Consider the following 27,000-nt stretch of genomic DNA (forward strand, 5'->3'; position numbering starts at 1 on the left):
TTTTGCTTTGTTTTGCTTTGTTTTGTTTTGTTTCGTTCTGTTCTGTTCTGTTTTGTTCTGTTTTGTTCTGTTTTGTTCTGTTTTGTTCTGTTTTGTTCTGTTTTGTTCTGTTCTGTTCTGTTTTGTTCTGTTTTGTTCTGTTTTGTTCTGTTTTGTTTCATTTTGTTCTATTCCGTTCTGTTTCGTTCCATTCTATTCTCCTGCCCTGCCTCGTCCCGCCCCGCTCTACCCCTATGTACTCTACTCTATATTCTTTCCATTCTTCCCTTCCCTTCCCTTCCCTCCCTTCCCTTCCCATCCCATCCCTTCCCATCCCATCCCTTCCCATCCCATCCTCTTGCATTTTGATTGCTGACACTAAATCAGTACCTCCAAATGTCAACACTCACTTTTCTGCGGTTATCGGTCTTCATGTTTTGCCTTGCATATATATATATATATTAATCCTTCTTGACAGGCAGATTGAAACTGCTCTACCCAGATAAATTTTGGACAGATCCTTCCTTTCGTAGTCTCCCTCGAGGCTTATCTGTATTGTAAGAGGAATTGACAGTTTATGTCACTAGTGGAGCTTCTCTAACAGAAAGAAAGAAAAAAAGAAAGAAGGAAGTAAGGAGAGAGAGTGAGAGAGAGAGAGAAGGAAGGAAGGAGTGAGAGTAAGGGAGAGAGAAAGAGAAAGAAAGAAAGAAAGAAGGAAGGAAGAGTGAGAGAGAGAGAGAGAGAGAGAAAGAAAGAGAGAGAGAAAGAAAGAAAGAAAGGAGAGAGAGTAAGACAGAGAAAGAGAGAGAGAAAGAAAGAAAAAAAGAAGGAAGGAAGGAGAGAAAGTAAGAGAGAGAGAAAGAGAAAGAAGGAAGGAAGGAAGGAGAGAGAGAGAGTAAGAGAGAGAGAGAGAGAGAAAAGGATAGGGAAAAAAGAAAGAAAAAAGGAAAGAAAGAAAGAAAGAAAGAAAGAAAAACTAAATACTCTGGATCCAAAGTCTTCAAAGTTGGCAACTTGTGGACTTTAACTCCCAGAATTCTCTAGCCACCTATGCTAGAATATGCCAGGACCCCTACTCTGGATAATCTTCTAACTTTAAAATGCATTTTTGAAAACGCACTGCCTCGGTGGTGTAGTGGGTAGAGTGCAGTACTGCAAGCTACTTCTGCTGATCTCCGACTGCCAGCAGTTTGGCAGATCGAATCTCAGTAGGCTCAAGGTTGACTCAGCCTTCCATCCTTCCAAGAACGGTAAAATAAGGACCCAGATTGTTGGGGGAAATAGGTTGACTCTCTGTAAATTGCTTAGAGAGAGTTGTAAAAGCATTGTGGAGCGGTATATAAGTCCTCGATCCACAGCTCACATTAGAGAAACATCTTTCAGCTGTGGCGAGGGGGGCGTTCGCCCAGGTTCGCCTGGTGCACCAGTTGCGGCACTATTTGGACTGGGAGTCACTGCTCACAGTCGCTCATGCCCTCATCACCTCGAGGCTCGACTACTGTAACACTCTCTACATGGGGCTACCTTTGAAGAGTGTTCGGAAACTTCAGATCGTGCAGAATGCAGCTGCGAGAGCAATCATGGGCTTTCCCAAATATGCCCATGTTACACCAACACTCTGCAGTCTGCATTGGTTGCCGATCAGTTTCCGGTCACACTTCAAAGTGTTGGTTATGACCTATAAAGCCCTTCATGGCACCGGGCCAGATTATCTCAGGGACCGCCTTCTGCTGCACGAATCCCAGCGACCAGTTAGGTCCCACAGAGTGGGTTTTCTCCGGGTCCCGTCAACCAAACAATGTCATTTGGCGAGACCCAGGGGAAGAGCCTTCTCTGTGGCAGCCCCGACCCTCTGGAACCAACTCCCCCCAGAGATTAGAATTGCCCCCACCCTCCTTGCCTTTCGTAAGCTGCTTAAAACCCACCTCTGCCGTCAGGCATGGGGGAATTGAGATACACTCTCCCCCTAGGCTTTTAAAATTCTATGCATGGTATGTATGTATGTATGTTTGGTTTTTATATAATGGGTTTTAACTGTTTTTTAGTATTGGATTATACTGTTTTGTTACTGTTGTTAGCCGCCCCGAGTCTGTGGAGAGGGGCGGCATACAAATCCAATAAATAAGTAAGTGAGTGAGTGAGTGAGTGAGTGAGTGAATGAATGAATGCTATTGCTATCGCTATCATGCAGGTGTTTTTCATGTTTTAGTGACCCTCTTCATACTTTTCCTTTATATTTTTTATACTTTGCGATTTCCAGCTGGCTTTTGAAGTAACCGGTTTTCCTTTTTTAAAATTACGACAGGAAGTCTTTCAGATTCAGAAAGTAAGCCCTTCACGACTTTGCTGTAATTATCCCGGGTATCTTCTTCATGGTTGTCGCAGAGAATTTAGATCAGGGACGAGCAAGTTACGGGCTCCCCCATTATTTTTGATCTCTCCAAATCCCATTGGCTACGTTGGAGAGCCTGCTGGGAATGAAATTTCAATGACGTTTGAAGGATCAAAATGATCTATTCCCAACTGAGAGGTTTCACAGTTGCAATTCTGCAGGTAGCTGGCGATATTAAGATCCCTTCCTGCGTACATAAGTAAAACACTACAAATTAAATTACATCCTTAATGATATCCTTTTGTCTTTGGAAAGGTGGCTACCATCCAGTGAAAATTGGAGATCTTTTCAACGGTCGATACCACGTTATCAGAAAATTAGGATGGGGTCACTTCTCTACCGTCTGGCTATGCTGGGACATGCAGTAAGATATGTTCTTTCTCTTTGCATCCTATTTTTACCGGGTGGACGGACGGATGAATGGATGGACAGATAGCTGGACAGACAGGCAGACAAGACTATCAGGCAGAGAGATGGACAGTTGATTAGATAGGTAGATGATCAGATACAGCGGTACCTCTACTTACGAACTTAATTCGTTCCATTACCAGGTTCTTAAGTAGAAAAGTTGTAAGTAGAAACAATTTTTCCCATAGAAATCAATGTAAAAGCAAATAATGTGTGCAAACCCATTAGGAAAGAAATAAAAGCTCGGAATTTGGGTGGGAGGAGGAGGAGGAGGAAGAAGAGGAGAAGGAGAAGAAGATGAGGAGGAGGAGGAAGAAGAGAAGGAGAGAGAAAGAGAGAGAGAGAAAGAAAGAGAGAGAGAGAGAGAAAGAGAGGGAGAAAGAGAGAAAGAAACAGAGAGAGAGAGAAAGAAAGAGAGAGAGAAAGAAGAGAGAGAGAGAAAGAGAGAGACAGAAAGAGAGAGAGAAAGAAAGAAAGAAAGAGAGAGACAGAAAGAGAGAGAGAGAGAGAGAGAAAGTTACAGCATTGATAATTTTTCTTTCAAACTATTATTTTTAAAGGGGGAAACGGTTTGTCGCCATGAAAGTTGTCAAAAGCGCTCAACATTATACAGAGACAGCCTTGGATGAAATAAAATTGCTGAAATGTGTAAGTATCTACACAACCTCCCATGAATTGTGCTTTCTACAGATGCGGGTAATTTTGCGGCTCATTTAGGAATAAGGGACGCTGTTTTAAAGCCGCAAGGTCTTTTCAAATCTGCATTGTCTTTAAAATAAAGGTTGGTGCTTTTAAAATGTAATGCATTTAAAATATAATATGTTGGGTGCGTTTAATTCAAAACATACATTATGTCTTTGGTCTTTGTTTTTAGGTTCGCGAAAGTGATCCTGGCGATCCAAATAAAGACATGGTGGTCCAATTAATTGACGACTTTAAAATTTCTGGCATGAACGGCATACGTATCTTTTCTATCTATTTTTTCTTTTCAAGCTCATTAAAAACGGTTCATCCTCTTCAGAATATTATGCCATTGTTAGTGGGTCAGTCCTTTGGGAAAGGAATTGTTATACAGTGTTAGAAACATAGAAACATAGAAGTCTGACGGCAGAAAAAGACCTCATGGTCCATCTGGTCTGCCCTTATACTATTTTCTGTATTTTATCTTAGGATGGATATATGTTTATCCCAGGCATGTTTAAATTCAGTTACTGTGGATTTATCTACCACGTCTGCTGGAAGTTTGTTCCAAGGATCTACTACTCTTTCAGTAAAATAATATTTTCTCACGTTGCTTTTGATCTTTCCCCCAACTAACTTCAGATTGTGTCCCCTTGTTCTTGTGTTCACTTTCCTATTAAAAACACTTCCCTCCTGGACCTTATTTAACCCTTTAATATATTTAAATGTTTCGATCATGTCCCCCCTTTTCCTTCTGTCCTCCAGACTATGCAGATTGAGTTCATTAAGTCTTTCCTGATACCTTTTATGCTTAAGGAAAGACTTAATGAACTGGGAATGAGTGTTCCCTCGATTTTTGCGGGGGATGCGTTCCGAGACTGCCCGCGAAAGTCGAATTTCCGCGAAGTAGAGATGCGGAAGTACGCACACTATTTTTGGCTATGAACAGTATCACAAGCCTTCCCTTAACACTTTAAACCCCTAAAGTGCAATTTCCCATTCCCTTAGCAACCATTTAGATCATTACTCACCATGTTTATTTATTAAAGTTTAGTAAAAAAAATATTTATTAAAGTCAGATGAAAGTTTGGCGATGACATATGATGTCATCGGGCGGGAAAAACCGTGGTATAGGGGGGAAACCCGCAAAGTATTTTGTAATTAATATTTTTGAAAAACTGTGGTATAGACTTTTCGCGAAGTTCGAACCCGCGAAAATCGAGGGAACACTGTAGTGTGAAATGCTATAGATAATGATCTTGTAGGGATATTTCAGTTATTCAGATATTTCATCTAGTACAGTGGTTCTCAACCTGGGGGTTGGGACCCCTTTGGGGGAGTCGAACGACTATTTCACAGGGGTCGCCGAAGACAAATTTCCCACATTAGGAACTAAAGCTTCTATTCTGGCGCCTTGGAACTTATTTTTACACTCCGACCAATCAGGCGTTGACAGTGGGGGGGTCCCTCTGACCTTCCTGCCAATCAGCTTCAAGCTGATTGGGAGAATTGGCGCTGGACGTATGATTGGGGGTCACCACAGCAAATAACTTTTGTAATCATTTGAATATTTTTGTATTTTGGGCAATAAGATTTTAAAATTCAGGTTAAGATTTATACGGGACTTACCTTACCGTATTTTCTTAAAATATCGACCACTAAGTTTTTATGTTCTAAACTAAATGTCCCTAAGTACTGTAAATACAACTATCAAGTTATATTACGATATACAATATTTTACAATATTTAATTAGGATAATATAATATTTATTTCTGTATGTTTTTCTATTTTTATAACCATGGGCACGTGTCTGTTTTCACAGTGTCGGCTTTGACAGTCAAATAACAATACATTCGATTTGTCACTAAATAAAACACCAGCTGATTCTATAACGGATCTATGTTATATTATCGTTCTAATTACTTCTAAGGCGTTGTTGCTACAGGAACAATTTACATTCTTTGGACTGAAAATTCCTTTTGCCGTTGCCTAAGATGTTGTCATAGAGACGTTTTGCATACGTTACGAGGTTTATTTCCTCTCTTTTTTTAATTACAGAATTTTTATTTAATGAAATCAATTTATAGGCTCTGCTCATATATTTTTTTTGGCCTCTCCCATTCAGTTGTGACTGATTCTCAGGGACTCCCTGGACAAGCCCTTTCAATTTTTTGGGACAAGGTTTTTCTAAGTTGCTTTGCCATTGTCTCCTTTCTAGGGCTGAGCGAGAGTGACTGGCCCGGGGTCACTCAGCTGGCTGTATATCTAAAACAGGACTAGAACTAGTTCCTTGGTTTCTAGTGTGAAGCCTTTACCCAGAGGTCTTCAAACTTGGCAACTTTTAAGAGTTGTGGACTTCAACTCCCAGAATTCTCCAGCCAGCTTTAAACCACTGCACCAAACTGGTTTTCATGCTCACTTTTATCAGCCCCATAAATGGTCAGCATATTTAATTTTGATGGACCTAGTTTAGAATTTTGCAGTTCTGTCCTTACTTTATGTAATGCAGTAGAAGCTCTGGCCATGAAGGATTCTGACTACGACCAAATTGGATTCTGACCCCCCAAAAAATCCACATTTCCCCCCCACAACAAAATATATTTATTTATATTTATATTTATATTTTTTATATTTATATTTATATTGACACAAGAACAGTTTTTCCCCAAACGCCATCACTCTACTAAACAAATAATTCCCTCAACACTGTCAAACTTTTTACTAAGTCTGCAGTGCTGTTACTACTAGTTTTTTCTCATCATTCCTATCACCCATTTCCTCCCACTTATGACTGTATGACTGTCGCTTGTTGCTTGTATCCTTAAGATTTTTATTAATATTGTTTCCTCATTGCTTATTTGACCCTTTGTGACAATCATTAAGTATCGTACCACATGATTCTTGACAAATGTATATTTTTCTTTTATGTACGCTGAGAGCATAGGCACCAAGACAAATTCTTTGTGTGTCCAAGCACACTTGGCCAATAAAGAATTCTAATCTAATCTAATCTAATTTATATTTTTACTTATTTACTTACATATTTGCTTAATTAATTACTGACATACATTAGTATGCCACCCATCTCCTCACGGACTCAGGTGGCGAACAGCATTGAAAAATACAATAGAATGCAATAAAAGAATACAAAAGTTAAGTCCAGGAGAGTGGGGGCAGTTCGAATCTCTAGGGGAAGCTGTTTCCAAAGTGCCGGAGCCACCACAGAGAAGGCCCTCCCCATGGACCCGCCAGCCAATATTGTTTGGCTGACGGGACCCGGAGGAGGCCGACTTTGTGGGAACTGATCAGCCGTTGGGATGTGTGAGGCAGAAGACGGTCCCGTAAGTAATCTGCTCCTAAGCCATGTAGTGTTTTATTTTTTCCCTTTCCGCGCCTTTAAAAAAACAACGCTAAAATTAGATTCAAATCGGTTGGCGACCAAAGTTATGGAACGAATTATGATCGTGAACCAGAGATTCTACCGTACATTTTGCAGAAGGGTTCATTCCATCTTTTAAAAAAAAAATATACTTTATTAATTTATTAAGAATGGGAAGGGGGGATGGGAGTACAAAAAGGGAAAAAGGAGGGGGATGGGGTAAACAATATTTTTATACAGTAGCTGATATATATTGTTGCATATTCATTTCAAATATCTGTCTATAGATAATTATTTTGTATTCAATATTCGTATTTAGATAATCTTATATCTATAGAATTTAGTAGTTTAGAAGTAACGTAGAAAAGAAAGGTAGTTTAGAAGTGCAGTCAGGCGGTAGGGAAAGCAAGTAGGATGCTTGGCTGCATAGCTAGAGGTATAACAAGCAGGAAGAGGGAGATTATGATCCCGCTATATAGAGCGCTGGTGAGACCACATTTGGAATACTGTGTTCAGTTCTGGAGACCTCACCTACAAAAAGATATTGACAAAATTGAACGGGTCCAAAGACGGGCTACAAGAATGGTGGAAGGTCTTAAGCATAAAACGTATCAGGAAAGACTTCATGGACTCAATCTGTATAGTCTGGAGGACAGAAGGAAAAGGGGGGACATGATCGAAACACTTAAATATGTTAAAGGGTTAAATAAGGTTCAGGAGGGAAGTGTTTTTAATAGGAAAGTGAACACAAGGACAAGGGGACACAATCTGAAGTTAGTTGGGGGAAAGATCAAAAGCAACATGAGAAAATATTATTTTACTGAAAGAGTAGTAGATGCTTGGAACAAACTTCCAGCAGACGTGGTAGATAAATCCACAGTAACTGAATTTAAACATGCCTGGGATAAACATATATCCATTGTAAGATAAAATACAGGAAATAGTATAAGGGCAGGCTAGATGGACCATGAGGTCTTTTTCTGCCGTCAGTCTTCTATGTTTCTATGTTTCTAAGTGAGATAGGAGAGAGAAGAAAGAGAAAAAGAGAAAAATTAAAAAAGGAAGAAAGATAAAAGGAGGGGAGGTAGTACCTGCGGACTAGCAGGGATATGCATTGTGACGATTTAGTTTGGTTATGTTTGTTACTTTTATGAGTAAGGGATATTTGTGAGTTATGATATTCGTAAGTTGTTAGTAGTTATTGAGTGGATTGAACTCAGACAGGGATTGTATTGATGTTGGTTAGAATTTCTATTGTGTATATCTTTATTTTAATTTATGTTGAGAAATTTTGATTGGTTTTTGTTTTATTGTTTTTAAAGTTAGATAACCATCTGAATTCATTCCATCTTTTAATTTCAGTAGAATTCATCTTTACAATGGCTTTGTAAAATGTAATTGGGCACCAGTTTTTTTTAAAAAAATCACTTGCCATTTATCCTTAATGTAAATACAGATGTCTGTATGGTTTTTGAAGTACTTGGACATCACCTTTTAAAATGGATAATTAAATCCAGCTATCAGGGCCTTCCGATCCATTGTGTGAAAAGCATAATCCGGCAGGTAAGATTCCAATACTCATTGATCATTAATTCAGGTATTAATATGTCTCTGTCTGGCAGAACTCACAGATATTGTATTTATAGATATTTTAGTCCTAACTCCTCCCCCACCCTAGTACTTCCTTTTTTTTTTATAAAGTTTTTATTTACAAAGATAAATACAATAAATACATTTAATTACAATTAACAATATGGACATGTCAAGATACAGGGAGAAAAAATAATAAGAGAATTGGGAGATTGGGAGATTAAAAACAATAATTATATGTCAAATTATGGTCTAGACCAGTGTTTTTCAACCAGTGTGCCGCCGCGGCACACTAGTGTGCCGCGAGACATGATCAGGTGTGCCGTGAAGCTCAGCGAGAGAGAGAAAGAGAAAGGAAGAGAGAGAGAGAAAGAAAGCAAGAGAGAAAGAGAAAGAGAGAGAAAGAAAGCAAGAGAGAGAGAAAGAAAGCAAGAGAGAGAGAGAGGCAGAGATAGAAAGAGCAAAAAAGAGAGAAAGGAAGGAAGAGAGAAAGAAAGAGGGATGGAGAGAGGGAGGAAGGAAGAGAGAGAAAGAGGGAGAGAAATAGAGGGAAAGGGAGGAAGAGAGAGAGAGAATTTTTGTCCAAACTTTTTAGCCCCCCCCCACTCCCTCCCGCTCAATGTGGCCCATGATTTTGTATATGTAAAAAATGTGCTGCAGCTCAAAAAAGGTTGAAAATCACTGGTCTAGACCAGTGTTTTTCAACCAGTGTGCCGTGGCACACTAGTGTGCCGTGAGACATGGTCAGGTGTGCCGCGAAGCTCAGAGAGAAAGAAAGCAAGAGAGAGAGGGAGCGAGAGAGAGAGAAAGAACGCAAGAAAGAGAGAGAGAACAAGAGAAAGAAAGCAAGAGAGAGAGAGAAAGAAAGAGGGAGGGAAGGAGAGAGAAAGACATAGAAGGACGTAGGGAGGGAGAGAGAAAGAGCAAAGAAGAGAGGAAGGAAGGAAGAGAAAGAAAGAGGGATGGAGAGAGAAAGAAAGAAAGAGGAAGGAATGGCGAGAAAGAGGGAGGGAGAAAGAAATAGAGCGAAGGGGAGGAAGAGGGAGAGAGAATTTTTTTGGCCAAACTTTTTTTAGGGCCCCCCCCCCCCGCTCCATGTGCCCCAGGGTCTCGTAAATGTAAAAAATGTGCCGCGGCTCAAAAAAGGTTGAAAATCACTGGTCTAGACAATATGCATTTAACAGTAAACAGAAACAAACAAACAAACAAAACAGGTCGACAAACATACAGATATACAGAAAGAAAAAGGGAGAAAAAGAAAAGAATAAAAGAAAGGAAAAAGTGGGCGGGTGTATTTTCAGTAGCTCATTCCCTTAGATCTAATGTTTTCAAATTATAGATAAATAAGAGAAAGTGTTGAATAAATCAAGACAAAGAGATTTTAAGAAAGCCAATCTAATTTTAGCATATATATCGATGTCTCAAACATCCATTTAGAAAAAAAGGAAAAATTTGACACCAGATGTGTTTCTATTTAAATATATACAGTTCTTAACATTTATTGGGCAACCCACCCTAGTACTTCCAACTATTTGTAGTGTTAAGGAGAAACTTGCCAGTAATTCATCATAAGAGTGCAGTTATAAAACATTGAGGTAAGTTAAAACTTACCCTTAAATAATAATTAATAATAATTTATTAGATTTGTATGCCGCCCCTCTTGGAAGACTCTTTCCCTCCCCTCCACTCATCTCTTTCAAGTGATACATCTGGGTTATATTAGATTCTACCCCTGCCCAGTGAATGTATTGTGAGTTTGTTTGAATGGATATGTGTATATGTTAATAGGCTTTTTAGTTTTTAAAAATGTAATTCTTTATTTTAAAATTAATTAATTATATTTTGATGTACAGTGGTACCTCATGATACGAACTTAATTGGTTCCAGGAGGAGGTTCGTAAGGCGAAAGGTTCGTAAGACGAAACAATGTTTCCCATAGGAATCCATGTAAAAGCAAATAATGCGCGCAAATCCTTCAGGAAAATCCCAAACTTTAGAAGGGAGGCGAACAGAGGGCAGGGAGGAGCAGCTAAAGGGGGCGGGTGGAAGAAGCAAGGCTAGGCTAAAGGGTGAGTGGGAAGGAAGAAAGGCAAGGGGGGCGCCCTTCCCTTTTCTTTCTTCAAAAGACACCCTTTCAGTGCCTCTGCAAGCACATTGTTCTCTGCAAACTCTTTCCCCCTCCAAGCCGCCCCTCCCTTTTCTTTCTTCAAAAGACACCTTTTCAGTTCCTTTGCAAGCACGTTGTTCTCTGCAAAATGTTTCCTCCCACTAGCTGCCCCTCCCTCCCTTTTCTTTCTTAAAAAACACCCTTTCAGTTCCTTTGCAAGCACGTTGTTCTCTGCAAAATGTTTCCTACTCCAAGCAGCCCCTCCCTTTTCTTTCTTCAAAAAAGGGGGAAAAAAAGAAACCCCTTCATCCCAGCAGCAGCTGCTTGGGTTCATAAGGTGAAAATAGTTCGGAAGAACAGGCAAAAAAATCTTAAACCCCGGGTTCGTATCTTGAAAAGTTTGTTAGAAGAGGCGTTCGTAAGATGAGGTACCACTGTATATTGTTTTTATATGCTATAAGCACCCCCCCCAAGTCTTCAGAGAGGGATGGCATATAAATTTAAATAATAATAATAATAATAATAATAATAATAATAATAATAATAATAAATCATTCATTTATATTTAAAGTTTCTTATTTATATTCCTTTCCCAACCATCTATAAAACGTCCCCCAAGTCTTGTAATACAATGAATCCTCTTTGTCTTTTAATCTGAATGTTAATCTGTTCATTTTAGCTCAGTCCAAAATTTTTCTTTATTAACTGCTCTTCTCCAGGAATAATATCAATAGCATTTACAGCCCTCTCTAAGCGGTTTACAGAATCAGCATATTTGCCCCCAACAATCTGGGTCCTCATTTTACCCACCTCAGAAAGACGGAAGGCTGAGTCAACCTTGAGCCGGTGGTGAGATTTGAACTGCTGATCTACCGCTAGCGGTTGGCTGAAGCAGCCTGCAGTGCTGCACTCTAACCACTGTGCCACCCTGGCTCATAATCTGATGAGCCAAGTTAATGCCGTCTGGCGGAACCCAGGGGAAGAGCCTTCTCTGTGGCGGCCCCAGCCCTCTGGAATCAACTCCCCCTGGAGATCAGGACTGCCCCCTCCCTCTTTGCCTTTTGCAAGCTCTTGAAAACCCACCTATGTCGCCAGGCATGGGAAAGTTAATACAATGGTACCTCGTCTTCGGATGTCTTTGTGACGTCAAAGCTCCGCCCATAGAATTCCCTATTGGGATTCCCCACCTCCTTTCCAGCCTCCAGATCGGCCGAAAACGACGACACCGATTGCAAAAACGGCGCTCTGCTGAGCGCCGCCACCCAGCTGTAACCTTCTGAAACAGCTGGGCGCTTCCTGGCCACCCGAACCCGAAAAGTGAACGCCGAGAAGCCCCCCGGCTGTTTTAAAAGGTGACAGCCAGGCGGCGGTGCCCAGCGGAGCGCCATTTTGCGATTTTTTTTCTTTTTGCACGCATTAATCGCTTTTACATTGTTTCCTATGGGAAACAATGTTTCGTCTTACGAACTTTTCGCCTTACGAACCTACTTCCAGAACCAATTAAGCTTGTAAGACGAGGTATTACTGTATACCCCTCAGCTATTATGATTTATGTATGGTTTATGTGGGTTGTATTTGTTTTTTATTTAAGGGTTTTAAATACTGTTTTTAATATTGGATTTGTACTCTGTATATTGCATGTTGTGAGCTGCTCCGAGTCTTCGGAGAGGGGCGGCATACAAATCTAAATAATAATAATAATAATAATAATAATAATAATAATAATAATAATAATAACAACATCAACAACAACAACAACAACAACAACAACAACAACAACGGGGTAGCCAGATTGAGTGTCCGTGTTCGTAACAACTGTAGGGATTCACTTAACAAGAGCGGGAAGAAAAGTCGTAAAAAAATCAGGCCTCCCCACTTAACAAATGTCTCACTTAGTAACCAACCCTTCCTCCATTGCGGTCCTTAAAGTCGAGGTCTACCTGCCCAGTGTGAAGTTTCAGAGCTTCTTATGTCGCCCTGTAAATACGGAGGTTAAGCAACATCTGGAGGGCTGTGAATAATTCCTCTTTTTTGCTAAAATGTGAAATTCTGACCCCCGTCCTTGTTTTGAACGGTAATGCCATATTTCTGAAATATTTTGCAATCAGGTACTGCAGGGTTTAGATTACCTCCACAGCAAATGTAAGATCATTCATACGGATATCAAACCAGAAAACATCTTGATGTGCGTCGATGACACCTACGTGCGGAGAATGGCGGCGGAAGCGACGGAGTGGCAAAAAGCGGGGGCGCCTCCTCCCTCCGGCTCAGCAGGTAGCGGCATTTACATAGAAACATAGAAGGTTGACGGCAGAAAAAGACCTCATGGTCCATCTAGTCTGCCCTTACACTATTTCCTGTATTTTATCTTAGGATGGATATATGTTTATCCCAGGCATGTTTAAATTCAGTGACTGTGGATTTACCAACCACGTCTGCTGGAAGTTTGTTCCAAGCATCTACTACTCTTTCAATCAAATAATATTTTCTCATGTTGCTTCTGATCTTTCCCCCAACTAACCTCAGATTGTGCCCCCTTGTTCTTGGGTTCACTTTCCTATTAAAAACACTTCCCTCCTGAACTTTATTTAACCCTTTCACATATTTAAATGTTTCAATCATGTCCCCCCTTTCCCTTCTGTCCTCCAGACTAGACAGATTGAGTCCATTAAGTCTTTCCTGATACGCTTTATGCTTAAGACCTTCCACCATTTTTGTAGCCCGTCTTTGGACGCATTCAATTTTGTCAATATCTTTTTGTAGGTGAGATCTCCAGAACTGGACACGGTACTCCAAATGTGATCTCACCAGCGCTCTATACTGCGGGATTACAATCTCCCTCTTCCTGCTTGTTATACCTCTATCTATGCAGCCAAACATCCTACTTGCTTTTCCTACCGCCCGACCACACTGCTCACCCATTTTGTGACTGTCAGAAATCACTACCCCTAAATCCTTCTCTTCTGAAGATTTTGCTAACACAGAACTGCCAATACAATATTCAGATTGAGGATTCCTTTTCCCCAAGTGCATTATTTTACATTTGGAAACATTAAGCTGCAGTTTCCATTGCTTTGACCACTTATCTAGTAAAGCTAAATCATTTGCCATATTACAGATTCCTCCAGGAATACTAACCTTATTGCACACTTTATAATCATCAGCAAATAGGCAAACCTTCCTTACCAAATCTCCCTCTCTCCCCTCTTTTCTTTTCATCCCTGTTAAATATTTTTCCATGGTGTCTCTTAAGGGTTTGTTTTCTGCACTTCGTATCTTCTACTCTATGCTGTGTGCTATTGTTCGGTGCAAAAAACCCCTACTCCTTGCAGCCAAAAAAAAAGGGTCCCCAGGGTCATTGCCCCCCCCCCCCCCCGGCATCGCTCCGAGCCCCCCCAGAGCTGGGGCGCCCTACTATTTGAGTAACTGCTTTATACACACACACATTTACCCTTCCGGAAGCTAAAGAAAGCTTAATTATATATTTTTCACTGCATTGGGTTCTCGCTGCTATGCCAGCTCATAACCCTGGCTTTTTATTCAAAAGCAGGTGTGTAAAGTTCAGGAAATGAAGTATTCAAGTCATGTCTTCAGGGAATAGCCAAATGTAGAGGATTCAAATTATTTTTAGCGCAGAGGAAGAAGCAGCCCGATTTAAAATACAGAATAGAAAGACAGGGTCGGTGAAACGGAAAAAGGAACAATTCAAGGACTGTACATCGGACCCCAAGCTGGGTTAATGGTTTTAAAAGGCAGTCGGGTTGAACCTAGAGCCTCTTGACAAATGAGTAGCAAGGGTCATTTATAAAATTTAGTTTTTAGTCAAGAGAGAGGAGAGAAGAGAAGAGAGCAGAAGAGAAGAAAGAAGAGAATAAAGAGAAGAGAGAGGAGAGAATAGAATAGAGAAAAGAGAAAGGAGAGAAGAGGAGAGAGAGAAGAGAATAAAATAGATAAAAGAGAATGGAGAGAAGAGAAGAGAGAGAGAAGAGAATAAAATAGATAAAAGAGAATGGAGAGAAGAGAAGAGAGAGAGAGAGAAGAGAATAAAAGAGATAAAAGAAAATGGAGAGAAGAGAAGAGAGAGAGAAGAGAATAAAATAGATAAAAGAGAAAGGAGAGAAGAGAAGAGAGAGAGAAGAGAATAAAAGAGATAAAAGAGAAAGGAGAGAAGAGAAGAGAGAGAAGAGAATAAAATAGATAAAATAGAATGGAGATAAGAGAGAGAAGAGAATAAAATAGATAAAAGAGAATGGAGAGAAGAGAGAGAGAGAAGAGAATAAAATAGATAAAATAGAATGGAGAGAAGAGAGAGAAGAGAATAAAATAGATAAAATAGAATGGAGAGAAGAGAGAGAAGAGAATAAAATAGATAAAAGAAAGGAGAGAAGAGAAGAGAGAGAGAAGAGAATAAAATAGATAAAAGAGAAAGGAGAGGAGAGAAGAGAAGAGAATAAAATAGATAAAATAGAATGGAGAGAAGAGAGAGAAGAGAATAAAATAGATAAAAGAAAGGAGAGAAGAGAAGAGAGAGAGAAGAGAATAAAATAGATAAAAGAGAAAGGAGAGAAGAGAAGAGAATAAAATAGATAAAATAGAATGGAGAGAAGAGAGAGAAGAGAATAAAATAGATAAAATAGAATGGAGAGAAGAGAAGAGAGACAGAATAGACTACAGGGGGTCCCCGACTTACGACGTCGATCCATTCCTACGGTGGATCGTAAACCGAATTTCGGTGTAAGTCGGGATCTTCCTCCATTTCGCTCTAACGCTGTCTCACCTGATTCCCCCCAAGCCTGTAGCATGGCCAGCTACATTAAAGCTCGATTTGAGTTTTGAATACGCAAATTTGAAGGGCCTTGCTCCCCCGGGTCGCCACATCATGACATCACCGCGGCGACTATAAAAATTGCCTGCTTGCTAAAGCGCTTCATTCGCGCTTTCTTCCAACCCCCGTGGTTCAGAAAGCACCGGAGCCGGCGAATGCCAGCGATTCCGGAGCCTGCTGCTGAAATTTAGGGCGGTGAAAGCAAACCAAGTGAGCGCAGCGTGGCAGGGGGAGGGGGCCGGGTTCGTGCTGTAACCACGAAATATCGTAAGTCGGGGAGGGTGTAACCCGGGGACCTCCTGTAGAATAGAATAGAATAGAATAGAAAATAGAATTCTTCATTGACCAAATGTATTTGGGCACATAAAGATTTTGTTTGCCTTTAAAAAAAATTATACACTTGAATATTGATAAACGTGACTGGCTATCTCTTATTTTGTTTTTCAGTAAGTACTGCCCCGCAACAAAAGCCCGTAAGTACTGTTGCATTATTGTTATTTAGGTTTCTGATTTTTATTTGCATGGTTGAAAGATAAAACCTTTCACATTTCATTTATGAATCTCTATCTGACGACAAGCCGCTTTGAGTCTCCGGAGAGGGGCGGCATACAAATCTAATAAATTATATAATTATATTATTATAACGCCTTTTGTCTAACATTTATATTTGGTCACTGGATTTTAAAACATGGAATGCCGCTTAGGTTAAATAAAAGTACTAAGTACAATTGGGCCTACCTTGGCCACGCCCATCTCAGCATGCCCATTCCCAAAGGTCAAGCCCAACCCGGACGTGGCCCTCAACGAAATCGAGTTTGACACCCCTGTCCTACCGTAGGCGGTTTTACCATCGCATAAACGAAAGTGATATCTGCATGCCAACAACAACCGAATAAGCTAACCATGTCGTGCAGTGCCAAACGAATTTGTGATTTTTTCCCCCCTCATCCCCCCCCCCAGATTGGGAAGATATCTAAAAATAAAAAGAAGAAGCTAAAAAAAAAGCAGAAGAGGCAGGCTGAGCTCCTGGAAAAACGTCTGCAGGAAATCGAGGAATTGGAGCGGGAGGCCGAGAGGAAGAAAACGGAAGAAAACATCACCTCTACCATCCCGTCCAATGACCAAGAGGACGGCTACCACCCCGAAGTTAAACTAAAAAGCGTAGAATTAGAAGAAGTGGTGGATGAAGAACCCGGAAACGAAGACGGTAAGTCGGTCCCTTCATTTATTGAATTTCTTTGGCGGACCAACTCGATCGATATAAATCTCGGAAGACTGTATATAACCATTCGTTTAGTGGTGGTTCGAAGTCGGCACAGCAAAATTGATTTTATTGATTTATTATTATTTAACTAATTTGTATGCCACCCAACTCCCGAGGGACGCTGGGTGGCTCACAGCAAAGTACGGTGGTACCTCGTTATACGAACTTAATTGGTTCCAGGAGGAGGTTCGTAAGGTGAAAAGTTCGTAAGATGAAACAATGTTTCCCATAGGAATCAATGTAAAAGCAAATAATGCGCGCAAATCCTTCAGGAAAATCCCAAACTTTAGAAGGGAGGTGAACAGAGGGCAGGGAGGAGCAGCTAAAGGGGGCGGGTGGAAGAAGCGAGGCTAGGCTAAAGGGTGAGTGGGAAGGAAGAAAGGCAAGGGGGGCGCCCCTCCCTTTTCTTTCTTCAAAAGACACCCTTTCAGTGCCTCTGCAAGCACGTTGTTCTCTGCAAAATCTTTCCTCCTCCAAGCCGCCCCTCCCTTTTCTTTCTTCAAAAGACACCGTTTCAGTGCCTCTGCAAGCACGTTGTTCTCTGCAAAATCTTTCCTCCTCCATGCTGCCCCTCCCTTTTCTTTCTTCAAAAGACACCGTTTCAGTGCCTCTGCAAGCACGTTGTTCTCTGCAAAATCTTTCCTCCTCCAAGCCGCCCCTCCCTTTTCTTTCTTCAAAAGACACCATTTCAGTGCCTCTGCAAGCAAGCTGTTCTCTGCAAAATCTTTCCTCCTCCAAGCCGCCCCTCCCTTTTCTTTCTTCAATAAAGGAGAAAGAAAGAAACCCCTTCATCCCAACAGCAGCTGCTTGGCTTCGTAAGGTGAAAATAGTTCGGAAGAAGAGGCAAAACAATCTTAAACACCGGGTTCGTATCTTGAAAAGTTCGTTAGAAGAGGCGTTCGTAAGATGAGGCACCACTGTATTATATAAAAACGGACTGATTAATAGTTAGCATTTTGGTTTCTTGGTTATTTTTTTCTTTTAAAATAGTAATAGTTCTGTCCTTTTTTCTTTTTTCTTATTATACTTTCTTTTTTTTCAACTTATAATTTTTTTTATTCTAGTTAGGAAAAGTAGTAAGGGTTTTTAGTAATTTTTAAGGAGAATGTAGGAAAAGGGGGAGTTGATATAACAGCTTATTTGAATTTGTAAGAATAAGGTGAAATTATTTTAATAAGGTCAAAGGAAATCAGTGTGGAATTTAATTCAAAGAAAATTTGGACATCACTAGATGACAAAATTAGAGGTCAAAGTTGGGAGGTCTGATGAATACTGGAAGTAATTAATTTGGAAGTATTAATTTTTTGGGGGAATTATATATGTTTTACTAATTTGATATTGTTTTTATTCTAATTTAAAGTTATTTGGAAATGTATTTTAAAAAGTTTGTATGGAGGTAAAAATTTTAAAAATGTATACCCAAAATATTATAAAAAACAATTAAAAAACAATTTTAAAACCCCTTAATAAAACAATCACAGGTATTGTGGTCGGATCTAAAAGGTGTACCATTCATTCAATGCCCCCAGGCCTACCGGCTGAGCCAGGTCTTCAAGGCTTTCTGCAAAGGCAGTAGAGTGGGGGGCAGTATGGATCTCAGGGGGTAGTTCAACAGAGACGGTGCCACCACAGAGAAGGTCCTTCCCGCGGTCCCACCAATTGACACTGTCTAGCCGACGGAACCCGAAGAAGGCCAATTCTGTGGGTCCTTATTGGTCACTATTTGTGGCCATTTTTCGCAATAAGACTGTTCAGAGACTTCGGAGAGGGGCGGCATATAAATCTAATAAATAAATCTCTGCGGTCACGTGGTCGAAAATTCAGATGCTTGGCAACTAGTTCATTCTTACGAAGGGTCACAGTCACCTGATTCCCCTTCTGTTAAGCAAAGTCAGCAGGGAAGCCAGATTATCGTTAACAAAACATGTCACTTATAACAGTTGTGGTGATTAACTTAAAGAAGCGTGGCGAGGAATATGCTCTGATGGCGCAAAACCCGCCGAGCTGCAGTTCTCGCTCATTTGCGGCTGAAATTTGGTGGCAAGTTGAGGATGACCCGTATACTTCACCTCACCTTGAAAGTTAGCGCTTTAAAAGATATTTTTACCTCATGTCCTTTGTTTCCCTCAGGCGAAACGGAAGACCAAGACGAGAAAGAAGACACAGAAAAAGAAAACACAGAGAAAGACGACCTGGAGCAAGAACTAGCCAATTCAGAGTCGGCGGATCCCGCGTGGATAGAATCTCCCAAAACCAACGGCCACATTATCGACGGCCCTTTCTCCCTGGAAGAACAGATCGAGGAGGAAGACGAAGATGAGGAAGATAGCCCCAACACCGAACAATATAATCTCGATGAGCCAAACACCAAAAGCGAATACAGTTATAGTAGCTCTTACGAACAATTTAACGGCGAATTGCCAAACGGACGTCATAACATTCCGGAATCACAATACGATGAATTTTCCGCTTCGGTGTTTCCCGGAGCTTTAGATTCCGTCGCTTGTGGTTCAGTGGTTTCCGAAGAATCGACGGTAACCGAACGAGAAGAAAGCACTCCGTCCCACGACCGGAGCAGGACGGTTTCTGCATCCAGTACGGGAGACTTGCCAAAAAGTAAGCATTTTCGTTACCTGTAATGTCACGCGATTTGAGGTCTGTTTTAGAAAATGAAGATGCTGCTTCTACAGAGGGGGGGTCCTTGGTGTGCTCTCTGAGTTTGGGTTGCTTTCTTGCCGATGTTTCATAACCCACACTAGGTAACGTCGCCAGTGCTAGAAGGGGATAGGGGTTGTGGAGAGGAGGAGGAGGAAGTCAGAGGGGTTTTCGGGACTCTCTGAGATTGGTTGTTTTCTTGTGGGCATTCGAGGCCGCCACAGACATTCGGCGGGTGTCTGTCAGAGTGAAATTTGGCTTCTGTGCGCAACAAGTAAAATCTTGTGTGAGGATGTGCGCGAGAGAGATTTAAAGTGATTTTTGCTGATATTTTTGCTTCCGCGCATGCGCCGGAGCAAACAATTGGCAAAAATCGCCAAAATCTCACTCACCAGAGCGTCTTCACGTGAGACTTCACTTGCTATGCATGCGCAGAAGCCAAATCCTATGCGGGGGCGTGTGTGGCGGCATCAGGGATGAGCAGTTGCATGCACACCTCAGAATTCTTTACTGGGACAGGGCACCTGGCCGCACCGACTGCTGCCCACTACTGGTGGGAGGGAGCAGGGTTGTGGAAAGGAGGAGGAGGAAGACTGTGAGGTCCTTAGAAACATAGAAACATAGAAGATTGACGGCAGAAAAAGACCTCATGGTCCATCTAGTCTGCCCTGATACTATTTTCTGTGTTTTATCTTAGGATGGATATATGTTTATCCCAGGCATGTTTAAATTCAGTGGCTGTGGATTTACCAACCACGTCTGCTGGACGTTTGTTCCAAGCATCTACTACTACTCTTTCAGTAAAATCATATTTTCTCATGTTGCTTTTGATCTTTCCCCCAACTAACCTCAGATTGGGTCTCCTTGTTCTTGTGTTCACTTTCCTATTAAAAACACTTCCCTCCTGAACCTTATTTAACCCTTTAACCCTTTTCCTTCTGTCCTCCAGACTATACAGATTGAGTCCATGAAGTCTTTCCTGATACGTTTTATGCTTAAGACCTTCCACCATTCTTGTAGCTCGTCTTTGGACCCGTTCAATTTTGTCAATATCTTTTTGTAGGTGAGGTCCTTGGTACTCTCTCAGCTTGGTTGTTTTCTTACATTTCATAATCCAACTAGGTAACATCATCAAGGAGAAGACTGAGAGGCAGGGGTGGGCTGCTGCCCGGACGGGATGGAACGCAGTGGGGTAGCGAAAATGGAGCTCTACCCCAGAGCACCCAATTTGCACTGAAAGATGTTGAAAGAAAATGCAGGGCCTCCTGCATAAGAAGCCACGCTCACAGTGTGGTAGTAAAAAATTTGCTAGCCCTTCACTGCTGAGAGGAGACTTGATAGCTGTCTACAAATATCTGAAGGGCTGTCCCAGAGCAGAGGGATCAGCATTGTTCTCATTAGCCCATGGAAGGACTAGCGACAATGGAATGAAACTGTAGATTTAGATGAGATATCAGAAAAAACTTTCTAACAGTAAGGGTGATAAACCAGTGGAACAGTTTGCCACAGGAGGTGGTGGGCTCGCCTTCACTGGAGGTCTTCAGACAGAGACTGGACAGTCATCTTTCTGGGATGGTTTAGTGAATCCTGTATTGAGCAGGAGGTTGGAACTGATGACCCTGGAGGTCCCTTCCAACTCTATGATTCTATGATCAGTGCCAGTCAGGCCTAGAACACCTCCAAGGTCCCTTCCAGATCTGTTACTCTGTTATTTTGTTGGTCCTCTAAGACCTCCCCTAGATCAGTGCTAAGTAGGGAGCGCTGGTAGTCCTGATGTTGTTACCTATTTGGGTCATGAAACGTCTGCAAGAAACCCACCAAGTTCAGAAAGCACCAGGGACCCGTCGTGACAACCTTGAACTAAGAAATATTCTCCTTTTTCTACATTTCTGTTTGGAATCTCAAATCTGCCTAATGCTGAGATGGTAACCACGTTTTTAGACTAATAAACCTCGATTTAGATTTTTCTGCAACTGTGCAGAGGCGGGAACACATAACTACGCCACGCGGGGGTGGATGAGTAAGTCCAGGTTGCAGATGGTTGCGGTCCAGCCAACGATGGGCTCACCTCCCAAATCAACAACTACATATCGTGCTTCATGCTGATGGATTGCTCTGACCTTCTCCTTGTTTGCCTCCCCCTACCCAGAAAGCTAACACTCGCAGGAGTATAAATGCAACAATAACTGACGCGTATTTTCTGTGATGTGCAGGGCTAAAGAAGGCTTATTTCCGGGACCGCCTTCTACCGCACGAATCCCAGCGACCAGTTCGGTCCCACAGAGTTGGCCTTCTCCGGGTCCCGTCGACTAAACAATGTCGTCTGGCGGGACCCAGGGGAAGAGCCTTCTCTGTGGCGGCTCCGACCCTCTGGAACCAGCTCCCCCCTGAGATTAGAACTGCCCCTACTCTCCTTGCCTTTCATAAGCTCCTTAAAACCCACCTTTGTCGTCAGGCATGGGGGAACTGAGACATTTCCCCCTTGCCCATGTTGTTTTGGTGTTAGATTGATTGTGTGCTTGTTTTTTAATATTCTGGGGTTGTTTTTTTAATGATTTTTTTTAGCTTAACACTGTAATTGGATTGGTGGGTATTGGATTTGTTATTATGTATTGTTTTTACTTTGTTGTGAGCCGCCCCGAGTTTGCGGAGAGGGGCGGCATATAAATCCAATAAATCTAATCTAAATCTAACGTGCAAGGCAAGAATGGAAATATGGCCTTGTCAATCAAAATGTGTGCGTTGTTAAATATTCCCGGCGCAAGAATGCTTCATTTCCTATAGTTCGATGTGGGGTATGCACTCCTTTTGCATCAAAACATTGCTTTTGGGTCGAAGTTTAAAACTGTATAATGAATATCGGGTACCTTCCAAAGCCTTTCTGTCTGTGTGCGACTTAGATATCATTTTTTAAGGGACCGTTTGAAAGTTAGCATGGCACAAGAAAAAAGTGTTTTAAACAACGTGCGTTTCCAGGGGGCAACTGGACTTCTTTTTGAAGACATTTTCTTCGAAAGACATTTTGCTTCTCATCCCAGAAGCTTCTTCAGTGCTGATTGGATGCTGGAGAATGTTGTGAGTGGTCCTCGTCCACCTCTGGTAATCATAGATTCTGGGGACGATGAGCCAGGCCCATTTTGAGCCTGTCCTCTGGGGTACTGGCTACCCTTGCCAGCTTGGTGTCATATTCTGATTTGTCTTATAGTCTTAAGATTTGTATTAATAATTGATTGTTTTTTCATTGCTTATTTGATCCCTATGACAATCATTAAGTGTTGTACCACATGATTATTGACAAATGTATCTTTTTCTTTTATATACAATGAGAGCATATGCACCAAGACAAATTCCTTGTGTGTCCAATCACACTTGGCCAATAAAGAATCCTATCCTATCCTACCCTACCCAACCCTACCCTAGTCTAGTCTAGTCTACCCTAGTCTACCCTACCCTACCCTAGTCTAGTCTACCCTAGTCTACCCTACCCTACCCTACCCTAGTCTACCCTACCCTACCCTAGTCTAGTCTAGTCTAGTCTAGTTTAGTCTAAAAAATACAGTACATATTTATCTCAACAGGTTCCAAAATAAGGCACCTTTCAAAAAAGATAACATTGCAAGAATACTAAACAATTTTCCTTAAAGAATATTGATCTTGTCTTTAACATCAAGCGGTGTAAAAGCACACTTCAGTAGTTCCAAAAGGCTGCACTCCTTCCCATGCTTCTCCGATGGTGCCATTATAACGTTGTACCAAAAAACTACAGATTTGTCTTCCTCCAATCGTACAGAAAACAGGAACAGAAAAAAAAGCAGTAATAATCGTGAAACGGTACCTTCAAAGTTTAAAAAGAAGACCGGACCGGAAGGGTTATCCTGTAATTGATTTGTAATTGTGCAATTTGTGTTGTACTCTTTCTCCAAATGGCGGATGTGTGGGTAAATCCTCTTCGCTGATACTGTTACGTAATATCGGATTGTAATGTTTGTAATAATCAATTCCAAACCAGGATAAAGAGGGTTTTTTTGGGGAAGAATATGCAATTTTGTGGTTATTTGAAAAGGCAGCTGTTTTCCCTGAAAATCCTTTTGATGGACGTCTCCACTTCATCATCTTGCAAGACAACCGGTGTATATTTACCTACTAATGTTCCTGTAGAAAATGGAGCCTGAGACCCAAAAATGAGATTACCTGGAACGCAGTCAATCAAATAACCTACTTTGTCTACCATACCCAAGCTAACCTCAGCCTCGGTCTCAAATTGACATCTCACCACGAAATATAGGTAAGATCTTGCTTTTCAACACATATCAGTTGCTTGGTTAGCATTAAAACTTTAAAATACAGTGTTCCCTCACTTTTCGCGGGGAATGCGTTCCGAGACCGCCCGCAAAAGTCAAATTTCCGCAAAGTAGAGATGCGGAAGTAAATACACTATTTTTGGCTATGAACAGTATCAAAAACCTTCCCTTAACACTTTAAAGCCCTAAATTGCAATTTCCCATTCCCTTAGCAACCATTTAGATTATTACTCACCATGTTTATTAAAGTTTATTAAAAAAAATATTCATTAAAAGCAGACGAAAGTTTGGCGATGACATATGACGTCATCGGGTGGGAAAAAACCGTGGTATAGGGAAAAAACCCGCAAAGTATTTTTTAATTAATATTTTTGAAAAACCGTGGTATAGACTTTTCGCGAAGTTCGAACCCGCGAAAATCGAGGGAACACTGTAGTAGGGTAGTTTAGAACATAAGAACCTAAGAAGAGCCATGCTGAATCAGGCCAAAGCCCATCGAGTCCAGCATTCTGTGTCACACAGTGGCCCACCAATTGTCCATGGGGATCTTGAGCAGAAAGAGAAGGCAAGACCCTCCCTTTCCCTTGACGCCCTGCCTGCCTCAATCAACATAGAGGCGGCACATGGACATCCGTTTCAATAACTACCGATACACTTGGCATCCCTGAATCTGTCCAATCCTGCCTCGAAGCTATCCAGGTTGACAGCTGTCACGACCTCTTCTGGAAGTGAATTCCATAAACGACCCTCTGGATGAAGAAATATTTCCCTTGATTTGTCCTCACTTTATTACCTATGAGCTTTAGGGAGGGCCCCCTCGTCCTAGTATTGTGTGATAGAGAAAAGAATTTTTCTCTATCCACCTTTTCTATCCCATTCATGATTTTATACACTTCGATCAAGTCACTTCGATCAAGTATTTTAATGGCAAGGGAATTTGGGGGGGGAGAGAATATCTCCGGGACCGCCTTCTGCCGCACGAATCCCAGCGACCGGTTAGGTCCCACAGAGTTGGCCTTCTCCAGGTCCCATCGACTAAACAATGTCGTCTGGTGGGACCCAGGGGAAGAGCCTTCTCTGTGGTGGCTCCGACCCTCTGGAACCAGCTCCCCCCAGAGATTAGGATTGCCCCCACCCTCCTTGCCTTTCGGAAATTCCTTAAAATCCACCTCTGCCGTCAGGCATGGGGGAATTGAAACATCTCCCCGTTGCCCATGTAGTTTTTGTGTATGATTCAATTGTGTGCTTGTTTTTTATATATTGGGTTTCTTTTGGATTTTTTAAAACTTAAAACTGTAATTTAGATTGCTAAATATTAGATTCGTTACTATGTTTTGTTTACCATTGTTGTGAGCCGCCCCGAGTCTACGGAGAGGGGCGGCATATAAATCCAATAAATCTAGTCTAATCTAATCTAACAGTAATGAGTTCCAGGTTATGCTACCTGATGCGCCAATCCTGATAGGGAAATCCAGGATGTGCATTTAGCTGCGTGTCCCCGACGCGCCCCTGCATGAGATTGGCTCCTGTGCATGCGCAGCAGGTGAAATCTCATGTGAAATCTCGCACAAGTGAGATTTCGGTGATTTTTGCCGATTTTTTTGCTTCCGCGCATGCACGGAAGCAAAAAAATCGCTGAAAATCTCCAAAATCTCACTCGCTCGCACATCTTCCCACAAGATTTTGCTTGCTGCGCATGCGCAGAAGCTGAATCTTGCACCAATGGGTGTGTGTGCCCGCTAGACAACTTCTATGATGGTTTAAGAATGGCTTATGTAAGTAAGGCTGATAGACTTGTGTTCTGCCGGCGTGTCTCAACCACCTGTAATTACAGGGTAATTAGTCCAGGAAGACACACACCACACGATAAAAGGAAAAGCCAAAAGTTTTTATAAACAGAAAAACAGAAACAGCTCCCTTTTTAAATGTCAAAGGGATTTTCTGGTACAAACAAGGCACAGGTTAAATGCAGTCCAATTGCTCACCCAATAACTGAGAAATTGAGTCCAATTCTAAAGTCCAAAGAGTCCATACACACAATCCTGAACAGCAAAAACCACGATCTTGACGAAACAATGAATCAGATAAACTGCCATGAGGCTAAAACACCAGGCTGCACTTTTATCTGTAGCACTAATTACAGCAGCCCCACTCAACCACAGGTGGCCTCATTTTCTCTTTTAATAATCCTTCAGTTGTTGTCTCCTCTGCATCACTCTACGCATGCGTGGATGTGTCATTAATTCTTGTTCAGAATCCAAGGATGATACAGATGATTGATCTCCTCCTGGGCTGTCTGCCAAACTCCCCTCTTCCTTATCACTCACTCTTCCTTGGTCAGAGGAGGCGTCGTCGGCAGATTCTACTGGGAGCAAAACAGGCCTGCGGCATGTGGATATCTCCCCCACATCCACCTCCAAATTTCTTGGGGCAGGAGCTGGGCCAGAGCTAACCACAACAGACTTGTATTTGTATTGTTTGCTGTAAATTTATTTATTTATTAAATTTGTATGCCGCCCCTCTCCGTAGACTCGGGGCGACTCACAGCAGTGAAAGAAACAATGTACAATACAAATCTAATAATACAAAGTTAAAAACCCATAATTTAAAAAACATGCACAAATGTGCATGACTAGGATTGTTCTTGACTAAGATACTTGCCAAAGTAAATGCACTGCTCAAAAAATAGAACACAATATAACTCCAAGTATAATCAAACTTCTGTGAAATCAAACTCTCCACTTAGGAAGCAACACTGATTGACAAGCAATTTCGCCTGCTGTTGCGCACATTCAACTTTGTACAGAACAAAAGTATTCAATGAGAATATTTCATCCATTCAGATCTAGGATGTGTTCTTTGAGTGTTCCCTTTATTTTTTTGAACAGTTTATTTTCTTCACCTGTTTTGGGGAAAGCATACATGTCATTTTGAAGAATACAGAACACCTAGCTAGTTGAAAACCTTCCTCTGAGTTGAATAATTTATGTACAATTTAATTTAATGTACAATAGTTTATGTACAATGATAATTTAATGTCCGTTGCATGATTTAGGCCCTGGTGACCGTCCAATGGCACTTTATAAATCTGTGCTTATTTTCATTACTTCTGATATACAGTGTTCCGAGACCGCCCGCGAAAGTCGAATTTCCGCAAAGTAGAGATGCGGAAGTACACACACTATTTTGGCTATGGACAGTATCACAAGCCTCCCCTTAACACTTTAAACCCCTAAGTTGCAATTCCCCATTCCCTTAGCAACCATTTAGATCATTACTCACCATGTTTATTTATTAAAGTTTATTTAAAAAATAAACTATTTATTAAAGGCAGATGAAAGTTTGGCGATGACATATGGCGTCATCGGGCGGGGAAAAACCGTGGTATAGGGAAAAAACCCCGCAAAGTATTTTTTTA

General features: G+C 41.4%; 1 protein-coding gene across 5 annotated transcripts in view; it reads left to right on the forward strand.

Moving 5' to 3' along the window:
- SRPK2 (SRSF protein kinase 2) overlaps positions 1-27,000 on the forward strand; it is a 124,724-nt gene that overhangs the window by 77,522 nt on the left and 20,202 nt on the right. For all 5 annotated transcript variants that reach the window (XM_070755115.1, XM_070755116.1, XM_070755117.1 and 2 more), the window contains 8 exons: positions 2,627-2,735; positions 3,340-3,427; positions 3,654-3,741; positions 8,297-8,403; positions 12,646-12,811; positions 15,810-15,835; positions 16,323-16,569; positions 18,757-19,242. In XM_070755115.1, coding sequence (XP_070611216.1) covers positions 2,627-2,735; positions 3,340-3,427; positions 3,654-3,741; positions 8,297-8,403; positions 12,646-12,811; positions 15,810-15,835; positions 16,323-16,569; positions 18,757-19,242 — 1,317 coding nt within the window. The remainder of the gene's footprint in view (positions 1-2,626; positions 2,736-3,339; positions 3,428-3,653; positions 3,742-8,296; positions 8,404-12,645; positions 12,812-15,809; positions 15,836-16,322; positions 16,570-18,756; positions 19,243-27,000) is intronic.

The sequence above is a fragment of the Erythrolamprus reginae genome, chromosome 6 (assembly GCF_031021105.1).
Source record: "Erythrolamprus reginae isolate rEryReg1 chromosome 6, rEryReg1.hap1, whole genome shotgun sequence".
Taxonomy (NCBI): Eukaryota; Metazoa; Chordata; class Lepidosauria; order Squamata; family Dipsadidae; genus Erythrolamprus; species Erythrolamprus reginae.